The sequence below is a fragment of the Haplochromis burtoni genome, unplaced genomic scaffold, assembly GCF_018398535.1.
Source record: "Haplochromis burtoni strain Fernald_Lab_line unplaced genomic scaffold, NCSU_Asbu1 Contig_16, whole genome shotgun sequence".
Classification (NCBI taxonomy): Eukaryota; Metazoa; Chordata; class Actinopteri; order Cichliformes; family Cichlidae; genus Haplochromis; species Haplochromis burtoni.
Genome location: NW_024582377.1, coordinates 2,305,883 through 2,317,991, shown reverse-complemented (window position 1 = coordinate 2,317,991; position 12,109 = coordinate 2,305,883). Strand labels below are relative to the sequence as shown.

Sequence of the window (12,109 nt, the reverse complement as noted above, 5' to 3'; positions counted from 1 at the left end):
CCACTGGATGATTTGCATGAGAAATGAGGAGCGCATTACTTTAAAAAAGAAAGAAATAAAAAATAAAAATGACAGCAGCTGGCAGCAGCGCTCTACATTGTGTTTGGCCTCCAGATCTCCTTTTTTCTTTCCCTTTCATCCTCAATTCATCTTGTTTCTTGTCTTGTGATGCCATTGTTTCCACATAGAGGATTATCACGATTAATTGGCTAGCAAGACGTTATTTCAAAAAGGGAAATTGGCTCTTATAATTATATAGTGAAGGGAATACTTTAACTCCCTGTAATATCAGCTTCCTGAAATAATGGCGCTCCAGCCCCTCACTCCCCCCCTCCCCTCCTACTCTCCACCGCCGCCTCCATCAGCGTTAACATGTCTGTCTGCCTGTTTCCTGTGACGGATCCATTTTCAACAGTTCCTGGCCCTGCAGAGGCTGCGGTTGATTACTGGATGGTTGGGTGGCCTGCGTGAATCTCTCACTGGCTTGCCTCACTTACTGCCACCAATCTCTGGTCTTCTGGGAGCTCCTGTGTGCTCTTTGTTTTGTCCCATCGCCGAACTCGCTCTCAATGTGTGTGTGTGTGGAAAGGGGGTATTTACACCAAGCAGAGGACAAGGTTAGGTGAAGTTGCTACACTGAATTAAGTAGATACACAACAGCGACAGTGCTGTGAACACACACACAAAAAAACCCTGTAAAAAACTGTCACCCTTAAACATTACCATCCATGTGAAATTTCCTTCAAAGTTTTACTCGACAGACTTTTTAAGCCAGAACACAAAATAATCACAGAGGTCGGTGAGTATTTAATTCATTGATCCTTTACCTTTTTGAAAATCAAAACATAAAAGTTACACAGATATTGGTGATTTCAACGATCAGAGATATCAATGTACACCATCGCCAAATGATATATTTCACATCATAAATACTCACAGCGCAGAAGCAGCAAATCAGTCACCTGCTCCTGTCTGCAGTTTCATCATCGAGGGACCAATTCTGACAAACTGATGTTCATATAAACACACACTTGCTTAGTAACCAAAGCGTGGGGGTCATGCCCACTGACGGCCAAGTCGTATGGTCGATGTGAACGCATGCTTTACCTTTACAAAGAGATCTATGAAGAATGACGGGGAGGAGGAGATGTACAACTACAAATGTTTTGGCAGGAGCACTGCGGGAGAGAAGAAGTCTTTGATAAAAACATGGATGGCTCAGGTGTGTCACAGACGTGAGGATGATAAAGACCAGAAAGTGCTGAATCAGAGAAATATTGACAAAATGATAATGAGGTAGTAGTCAGCAGGGCGCTGCATACTTCTTTTTTTTTAAGTGGTATTTCGGCAACCTACTGTATTGACGCTGATATATTTACACACTTAGACACAGCTTCTAATGTAAGACATGTTGTCTTTTCCTTAACATAGTGTCATATTGCAAGGTGAAGAAAAAAAATCTAATCGAGTTTCTTATGGCTGATCGTCTTAGGCCACTACAAATTTCTATTTGTCGAGATTTTCTGCAGATGCTTTCATTAATGCCGCGCTTTCACTGAAACAAGCACAAAAGTCATCAGTGGAGCAAATCAAGTACAGTTCTGATATACAGGATACATGTTACTGATTAGACGGATTTAGAATATGTCACTTAATCGCTTACAAATTCTCCAAAACCTAAGTAAAAGCATGCTTTTAGCATGGTTTCAGTCAGAATTGGTCCCTGTTGTATTGCACAACAGTTAAAACAAGTCAAGTTGGTAATGTCACCCTTTACAGCGGAGCTCTTTTACTCGATGGCGGCTAACTCAGGTTTTGGAATTGGGCGGGAAAATTTGGAGAGGGAGTGGGCGGTCAACCTTGGATGCACGGCCAATCAGACTGCTACTTAAAAAAAACCGTCATGGCGGCGGCTGGATCAGTGTTAAACACTGATATCACAAGCGTGGCGGCAACTCTACCCTCCTGCGATGTCAGGGATTCCTTTGATCGCGGTATCATATTGTTGTGACAGCGCCACAATTTATCACATCACATAAAATCCTTCAGCAGTCTAAGCATTCCCCCTTCAACACGTTCCCTCTCACACGAAGACCAGTGGCATGACTCCAGTGGACTGGACTACAGTGTTACTCACACCCAGCACAATGGACCTACAGCTAAACACAGTGGGGGTGGGGGATCTCTCTCCCACCAGAGTCCACACCTTGCACTGACACGATGATGGGCTGCTGCTACCTGTTGTAGCATACTGACCCTCTATTTCTTGCATAGCTATTCACAGGTACATACTTGAGCACCCCGAGCTCTTTCTCACTGACGTCTACCTGCCTCTCGTCCGGCGGGAGGGGTGCTGCTGGCCGTGGTGTCAACGCGAGGTCAAGAAGAAGTGCTCCACGTGTCTATCGTGGTGCGACACTGCGCACACAACAACCTCCTGCTGGCTTAAAAATAAACCCAGTGTGAAACGCCACAACCGCATCTCTGCACCTGCCATTTACCTCTGTTTCGTCGAAGTCCTATAAATGCAGGCGCAGCTATTAAAAGACAGGAGGCGTCTAAAATGGTGAGAGCAGATGCTGGGCACCTTGCTCCCAGTGTGTGGGATGACTCTGCCACAGGCTTAAAGGAGACCAAAATAGAGTGGTTGACATATGGGCCTCTGATTGTTTGAACATGGAATCTCCTGGACCTCTGCCACTCGGCATAAATCCTTTGATACTACCACACCAAAACCCACTGATTAACTTTCGCCTAGCCTGAATCAGGTCATCCATTTGCATGTAAAGAGGCAATTTCCAAAGGCTCAAACAATGACCAAATCTGAGGTTCAGTCTGGGGTTCATTGGCTTGCACGAGCAGCAGCAACACAAACCGCTTTGGAGAAGGAGAAACGGTGGTTAACCGAGGTACAGCGGCGTGTTCCACCGCTGAGACGGGGCTACGCAAATATGGTCTTTTAGTAACAGCAGCACTGAAAAGCGCACAAAAGATAGGATCTGAAGCTTGGCTCCCCAACGGCTCGCTTTATTGCTGAGTTACTACAGAATAGGAACAACTGACTATTGTACCTGCCTACGCTAGTTTGGTTAAACATGGGTCTTCCAGTCTGAGCATAGATCCACGACGATCACACGGCATAATGCTCTGGAGAGGTATATCCAAGGACATTTAAACTGATAAGAGTTCACATATAAGTAACCACTTTCATTCTTTTTCCCCCCCATTAGAAGAAGAACAAGAGAAAATGGCCACCAAGTTCACCAGACTTTGAACTGTACACTCAGTCTTTCAAATAATAAATATTTACAAATATTATATTCCAGACCACAAAAAAGAAAATCAGCTGTTAGACAAGTAGGTGTGTTTATGATGGTTGACACCTCCGCTGTCTTCAGAACATTTTTTTTTTATTTTTTTGGAACTTTAAATTTTCTGGAAAAAAAAAAAGTCTTATTATCAGCATCTGGCAACTACTTACTGAAGTAGTTGCCAGATGCTGAGCGGCAGAAGGGTTCTTCTTCATATACAGCATGACAACTGACAGTTAATTAACAAAAAAAAATTATTACTGTACATAGTATTTCTTATATATTTTAAATTAATCTGCATCATTTTATATTTATACTAATAACCAAGTTTTGCATTTGCTCTTTTTTTTTTCCTTTTTTTTCCTTTTTGTGTCCCGGGGTTCCAGGAAGAGGAGGAGTGAGAGAGGTCAGTCTCCATCCTGCCTAGCAGATTCAGCAGGGGTGTCTCCCTCTCTCCTGAGAACCCTCAGCCTTGGTTCAAGTCACTTTCTGTTGCCGCAGCCAATCAGCCACCCTCCGATCAGACCTTGGCTTCCAGCATCTCCAGGAAGAGTTTGTGCATGGGCACCTTGCCCTGCACTTTGATGCTGTAAAAGTGCTGCACAGCCTTTGTGGCTGTCTGCCTCAGCAGGGGCAGGGTCATGAGCAGTTTGCCAGCCCGTCGTGGATCCTCCTGATGCTGGCTGCTCTCATAGTCCTGCAGGGCCTCGTGGAGCGCGTCCTGAAGCTTCTGGACTGCCTCCATGTCCTCTATGTGCATGGAGTCTGACAAAAAAAAGGAGAGAAAGAAAAAAAAGAGCATGAATATGATGGATTTTTTACATTTGAGACGAAGAGGGAAAAGGGAAATTGTAAGAAATACAGTTTGCTCTTCTAAATGGTGGTAATGTAACAGCAGTCATGGGAAATAGAGTCTTCTAAAACAAAATAAAATCTCATGAGTGATCTTAACTGCTCGGTCAGTTGCAGCAAGGTTAGGAACACATTATCAGTATAACTCACACCCTGACAAGATAAAGAATAGATCATAAAAAAAGAAAACACACACACACACAACAACATCTGCTTTGTTTTATTTATATATTTATTCTTTGGTGGATTGGGTAGGGTATTGATATGGCCCTTGACCAGTGGGACTGAAAATCAATGTTATCCTCCAGTAACAATAGCATGAATAGCATCCAATCTTTGCTGAGTGAGTACACATTAAACACCTGACTGTTCCAAAGGACAGAGTGTTTTCCAAAAAAAACAAAGGGAAAAAAGGGAGCTCCATTAGAGAATTGGACACCATAAACAAACGTGAGATGAATGCAACACTTCCGTTTGATACTGTCTCCTGCAAAACGGATGCGAAAGCGATGAACGCGTGCATTTCTCCACGAGTTTGCGCTGTATTATCGAAAAGTGTCCACTTCACTACATTCTCCTGCAAACAGCTAAAATATGACTCTCTCACTTTCTCTCTCAGCTTCAGATAGTCCAAATCTCTCCCACCTCACCTCCTGGCATTTCTTTTTAGAGCTGTCTGCAGTTTCAGTCTGGCTTCCCTCCGGTGTTCTTCGCTCCTATAACGTTTCGCTACAGCGCCACTGTTTTTCAAGCGATCCTCTTGTACATGGTGTTACCGTACTCCCCTCTCACTTTCGCCTTTTTCTGCTCCCACCTCTCTCAGGGACAGTCTACAGGTCGCCCTTTCTTTCACTGGTTAACTGGCATCTGGCACTCAGGAGGCAGCATGTCATTGGCTGCCTGACTCGACTCACCTTGGCGGCGCATATTTTACCACACGGGACAATAAAAGGCAAAACAGATTTCAGGCTTCGCCCCAAATTCATTGACTGGAACAACTGTATTCCCAAGACCTTGAGACATTTCTCACCCTGACGGTTTTCAAATCCACAGTGGTAAAATGAAGTAGGTCGTTTTGTAAAGTGAATGTGGGAAAAGGAGGGGGGTGAAGGAGGGAGGGGATGGAAGAACAAAAGACTCCGACGAGGATGTGGTGTGACATAATTATCTCTTGTTCTTTTCACACAGGCTGCATTTTTACAAATCAAACCAATTTTTTTTCTTCTTTTCTTTTTCCTTTCTAGTTTCTCAGCAGCAAAGGCATGCGCACACTCTAACAACCGACCTGACTGGAGCTGCGCTTTAAAGGAAGGTTTTGTCGAAAGAGGGAGAAGAAGAGAAAATAAAAAGAGGGATGGAGACATCACGACAAATGGGAAAGAAAATGGGGCACGAGAGAAAGCGAGCAGCTTACAAACACTGGAGGAGGGGGCTGACTAAAATGTAAAAAAGAAAACAACAACTTTGAAGAAACAATTTCCTCGCAATCCATCAGTGAGCCCACGTCGATCCGATTGATAAACTGCTAATTACAAAATCAATTGCTATGAATTTTCACAGCTGTCAGACAGAGGGGCTCCCGGGAGAGTGATCTCCCAGAGACCTTGTTCTAACGTTCTGGACACCCTCCGCCTCCCCCTCCTCCCATCTCTCCTTCCTCCTCTCACCTCACCTCCCTACCAACGCTCTGTTATCTGAAAGCAAAGTCCAAGCATCAGCATTTTCGTTTTTCAGTCCCGGACAAAACAAGGGAAAAACTGGCCCGGTGACCCAGGCGTGGATTGATCAGAGGAGGACTCCTCAAAAAGGCGCCTGTCAATAGCGGCGTGCCGTCTTCGCACTGGAACAAACGAGCCCCATCACGCCCTGATACTCATTCCATTTGACTTAACACATTTTATTGACAGCCCCCTGCGCTCCTAATGAAATGCTAAATTTATCTCCCGTGGCTGCCGTGCCCTGCAGCTACTGTTATGGAGATGGAGAAAGAGGAGGGAGAGGGAGCGCTGGAGAAATACCACAACACTGAAGGTGTTCAATTAAAAAAAAAAAAAAAAAACTCCCTCCGTCCCTCTTTCTCGTACACTGGCCTTATCTTCTCTCCATCTCTCCATCTCACGCTCCAAACTAAAGGTTACACTGAAAAACTCATGAAAAACTAAGAAATGTCATTTCTGAAACTGTGTTAGACAAAACCCATATTACACTGACTAGTGTGCATTCCTCAGAGGTCCAGTCAGGAAAAAGTAAAATGTCCTGAGTGAGTAATGCCCACGAGGATTTTTTTCAAGAATATTTTTAAACCTTCACTTTTGTTTAAGCCCAGAGATTGTGTCCTTTTTAGGATAGTGTGCGTGTATTCATTTGTTTTAATTCAGGTGAATTAAAAGCTTAAAATTTCATTGCTTCTGCTTATTACTGTATGGTTCATTCGTTTTTTAAACAAAATGCAACAAAATATTTTAATTACAGACATGGCTTTTATTTTACAATCGTTTTTAAATAAGTGATTAAACTAAAGAAAGGTGATTTTTTTTTAAACAAAAATAGAGGAAATGTTGGATTTAAAAAAAAATTAGTTTTAAAAAATTATATATTTGGTTAAACAGAAAATCTTTCCCCAAAATTTTTAAATCAAATGATTAAAAACTCCAACTTTATTTATATTTTAATTTAACTCTTTTGAGGATTCTCTTTCAGTCTACATTAGTATAAAATAAAATGTATTTCAATAAAAACTCAAGCGCACTCCATGTCATATATGATGCGTCACTATGCTGAAGATAACCCACCTGAGTTGGCAAGAGCAATGGCTTTGAGGGTTACAAACTCCTCCTTCTCCACTTTGAGCTTCTTGTATTTGCGGACCAGCTGCAGGATGGACACGTAGAGGTCGAGCAGGCCCGTCAGCCGCGAGTGCTCCTCATCCATGATGTAGTCCTCGGCGTACACCAGCTCGTCTTCGTACGGCAACGAGCGGAACACGATGCTGAGGATGAGGATCTCCATCCAGGCGCTCTGCAGCAGACTCATCTGGTCTCCCAGAGAGAGAGTAGAAAAGCCTGGGCAGGAAGAGAAGGGGAAGTTGAGCGAGAGAACCTGAGCACAATCTGCAAGCTTATATTTCTAGTCGAATGTTAAAGAAAAGGACAAAAAAAGAGCAATTATGTGATGTACGTAATTTTATCTCTTCCACGATTTAGAAAAAATCTTCTTTATTAGACGGAAAGAAAGCTAAAACCGTAGGATGCCGGACATGCGATCAGTAAAACAAATACACATGTACATGCACATGTTAGCGAGTGGTCTTTAATTTCAAATGCACAGTGCAAGGTCCTCTTTGAAGCTGGTGTCAGAGCACTTGAGTGGGCTTTAGTGTAAGTGAGGACAGTAAATCGGTGCAAAGGTCCGGGATACACAAAGCCATGTGGTTACCCCTTGTATCCTGTCACTCTTGTATTGGTGTGAGGGGGGATTAGCACTAAGACACATCCTCATTGGAGGGGTTGAGGACGTGACACGCACTGTGTAACAAGAGGAGGTGATGAGGGAATGCACACACACACACACACACACATCCACGGAAGTGCAAGAAAACAGACATGCATGCATATTCAGATAAAGGCATCTACATGTATGCACATGAATGCATAAACGTAAAACGACACACATCAAGAGACACAAACAAAGCCGGGGTCACATGGTGCAAGTCATGCCCAAAGGCCTGCTTAAACCCAGGGCCAACTCTTCGACAGCAGTAGAATAAAGCTGAAATCGGCACGAGGACAATACACCTCCGTCTTTTTCTACCCCAACGCCACGACATATGCTCAGAATAGAACATTAAATCAAACAAAGTGTGAGATCCCTGAAAGATGAGCTGTGAGAAATTCAAACAAATTAATAAGAGCAAAAAAAAAGAGCCAGAGAGGAATCGTCTCATCCCTTTTTCCCTTCGTAGCTCCCTTTAGCTGTCAATAAACCGCATGACATCCCCCAACACTCCCCATATTCATTCCCCCCAATCTCCCACCTCCCCTCCTCCTGCACAGCGTTCCTGCAGGCGCCTCATTCTGACAGCATATTAGGCTCTTCGGCTCCACCCCTGATTAATAAGATTGCTTTTACAAGTTTGCTGTTGCCACACTTGCGTAGCCGTTGTGTGATTTAAGGGCGATAGATTACAGTATTGACCAGAGCGCTCACTGCACCCGCATTCCACATTTTCTCTTAAATATAAATGATCTTACTAGGGTGCAGCCACCAACCTGATGTTTATCTCTTTCTGCCAGGACAACATAAACGCATAGACACGCACGCACACACGCACGCATGCAGCTTAAGAAGAATAAGAGACATAATGAGGAAGCGTCAGAGAATGCGAAAAAGAAACGGGACGATGAGAGCGAGCGAGGGAGACGGGCGGAAAAGAAGAGCTGGGGAGAGAAGTACCCGAGTGTTCAATTTCCCTTATCGTGGTGATGACCACTGCAGGGGAAGAGCTGGAGGATACATTAATTAACAGATTGTGATCAGAATGTGAGGGCCTTCACATTTTGAAGGGGAATCAATAGTCAGTAAAATAGAGTGCTAACTGAAAGGTACCAGTGCCCTGCTGGACTGGTCAGAGGTTGTCTCTGAAGAGCCCAAATTAGACCCAACAATTCAAACTGCCAGAAGCACTCACAACACTTTACTATCATCAGTGAAGGCAATAAGCCATATTTTAAAAAGGCCTGTGCCATTACACACATATCCAGACAGCATCTTAAAACTCTTTGTTGTGTTATTTCCTTGTCTGCATACGTGGCCATTATGTCGGACAGAATGTGGACTGGCCGGAGCAAAATTGTCATGCAAGCGTGGACGTGGTCTTGATTGCCGCATCAGGTTGGCATCACAATCACAGGAAAAGGCTTTGTGTAGCCTTTTAATGCCAAGGAGGAGTGAAGCGGAACTAAAGCGCTGTTCCCAATATGACAGCTCGTGTGAAGGCCTTGTTCAGGGCTCACTGAAGTGGCTTTGGAGTTGTTCTGATACAACAGACACCTCTCAGCCATATGCACACATGCGGCTCCAGCAGCCTACAATTACCTTTGACGCTAAAAGTCCTTGAATTTAATCCAGTGTTGTGAGATGGAGAGGTAGTGTTTTTCCCTTGCTCCATTCTCTCTCTTCAAGGCCTAAATTATCGCTCCAAATGGGATCTCATGTCGTTGCCTCGCCTTTTTCCACTCAATTTAATCGAGTAATGAAGTGACTTCCCGACTCCGCAGGTCACACGCCGCTCCGGCCGCCGCACTCTGAAGGTGGCCCGGTTAAGTGCCGTCGGAGTGGGTGATTTCCTCTAATGAAATATCAATATTTACATCTTCATTTCCAGCCCACTGCCTTGGCGGGGTTTGACCAAACATGACACAATATTGACCAAATCACAGAGGCCTGTCGGTGCGCTTGAAGGGCCTTTTCCACTCCACTGCTGAGTGCACCGGCAGCTTTCTGTCTGAAAGTCTTTGCGGCCGAGGAGATAATAACAATGCAGCTCTTGAGTTTCTCTTTGTTCACTTTGACTTAAGCACCCCGCTCAAATAGGGAGCATTTATATCTCAAAGAAAATGTTCACTTTCAAAATTCTCTGCTGCGACTTTTTTGTTTTTTTACACTGCTTGTGAATGAAAAACTCAATCCAGACAAAGGAGCACAAATAAATACGAGTGATAAAGAAACAGCACCGCATAATGGCCCACCTAATCGTCAACTGCATCATCATTAATAGCTCAAAGGGCAAAAATCAGACCACTAAAGTCCAACAACAGAAGCCAAAACCATCATCTCCTCCTTTATCTCCCCAAAAGCCCTCGGCTGTGAGCAGGAGGGGGCAGCCCAAACCTACAGACGGCTGCTTTAAACCCCTTGCAGAGATTAATCAGAGCACTGTTTCATCTGCCAGAGCACAGGACGGTCCAAAATGAAATGCTGGAGATTTCTGTTGAGCTGGAGTTCATATTCTATTAATTTATTATTGTTTCCCTCTCCCCGAGGGCCATTAGCGTGGGTAATAAAAAGAGATGTAATTACGAGGCACGGTGGCCCCCTCCAGCTGCAGCCCCCTCGTAACTCAACCTCAATCAGACAACAGAGCAGACAGAGCGAGGGAGAGAAAAAGAAAAAAGATGGCAGGCGGGAGAGAGGGAGGGAGAGAGCTAGAGAAATGGGGGATAAAAGAGAGGAGAAGATATGGGCCAGGGAGGAGGGAGATAAGGAAGAGAGAGAGCAAAGGGGGACCAGAGCATAAGGGAAAGGCAAAAAAGGAGATAGAAAGAGGAAAGAGAGTAATTCTGGCTGGACAGGGGCTGATCTATCATGGCCAGATATCAGAAGGACAAGCAGGCCCTGAAGACTTCTGCCCAGCGGCAATCTCACCTCAGCCAAGTCAAGTGCTCTCCGGGCTCCAGTTAGAGTAAAACTGCCCCTAACAGGACCCCAGAGGTTGAGCACATCTTTCTTTTTTCTAACCTCAAACTGGGCTGAATGATCACACTGCCATAAGCTTATTCTATATCAAAGCTTTTTGTTGTTGTTTTGTTTTATTTCAGATAACAGTTTAAAAGGGGGAAAGGACTGGGGAAAATGTGCATGCACCTCTGTTTTGCATGGATTCTTGTCACTTCCAAGTGTGACACACAAGACATACAAGCAATATAGGAAGAAATGTCCATTTTGAGCAATTTTACAGATGGCGCAAACTCGTCTTCATGGACCTTTGTGCATATAACTCGCTATGACCCTTTTTGCATTTATATGACGGCGTCAGGAGGATCCAATCAATAGCAGCTCGGTAATAAATTGCTGTGCTTGACGTAAATAATTTGACCTGAAATCCAGCCACATGTACAACACAGACAGCTCAGTTTGCTGCGAGCTTTCCCCGGACATTGATTTGATGACACAAAATGCTGCTTTTTTTAAAAAAATGATTGAGTAAAGTCTAGTCAATGCAAGCTGACTAGGTGAAAAAGAGGTTGATGACTGAAAATTAATTGCGTTTTCAGGAAGCGTCTATCAGCCTTCTTTTGACGTGATAACCAGCCCATTATCCCATTGTAAGTAGCTGGAGAATGGGGTGATTTGAGCAGCAGCCTGTGAATGTTATGAGGTTGAAAAACGTTAAATACAGTAATCCCCTTGTTTTAATCTGCACCCTATAACCTCCTGACCCGGGCAGCAAAGTCTTTAGCTCTCCCCAGGGTCCCACTGGCCACTACTGACTTTACATATCTCTTAGCCCCAAAGACCAGGACGAATCAGGCTTTAATCACTGCTATAATTACACATAATTTATCTCCACTGCCATCAAGTAACACTGCTTAATGAGGTATGTCTCTCTGCTGATCATCACTTAAAGGCACATCGGCAAAAAAGATTTCACACAAAAAGATTATGCACACATGTTAAAGTTTAAGAAAGTATTTAAATTTGATCTATTTTTGTCATTAAAAATATGTATAAACATACATATATAACAGCGCCGGATGTACCTAGCTATACATCTGTCACAATAACTAAACAAGCTTGGCTTCCTGGTCCTGCACACTGTTGGCTTCCTGTCGCCCATCTCAATCTCCCTGCATGAGATTGGGGGGTTTCTGCCTTCCTTCCACTCTCTGACTGGGTTCAGGCCTCAGCATCCACCTGATTGCTCAATCTATCTTTATCTCCTGTGTTGAAGCCTACGTCAGAGGGTAAATTGAATATACTAAGAGCTGTCTGTTGGTGTCTATATTTAATAAAGTGCACTGATGAGGTGCTGATTTATTGCCAGGCAGTATTCACACTCTATTACAAGGAGATTACGCAGCTCGAGTGGGATCAGGCTGGCAACACAGTAAGTAGATTTTACAATTTAATGGCAAAGAGAAAACAGGAGCCCGGGAGTGTGTGGGGGG

At 44.0% G+C, this 12,109-nt stretch overlaps 1 protein-coding gene across 6 annotated transcripts in view; it reads right to left on the bottom strand.

Annotated features, from left to right (window-relative positions):
* Positions 1–403: 403 nt before the first annotated feature.
* Positions 404–12,109, bottom strand: part of esrrb (estrogen-related receptor beta) — a 44,391-nt gene continuing 32,685 nt past the window's right edge. For all 6 annotated transcript variants that reach the window (XM_005916831.3, XM_042218236.1, XM_005916828.3 and 3 more), the window contains 2 exons: positions 6,956–7,225; positions 404–4,076 (listed from right to left, as the gene is read on the bottom strand). In XM_005916831.3, the coding sequence (XP_005916893.1) occupies positions 3,832–4,076; positions 6,956–7,225 (515 nt within the window). In that variant the 3' untranslated portion in view covers positions 404–3,831. The remainder of the gene's footprint in view (positions 4,077–6,955; positions 7,226–12,109) is intronic.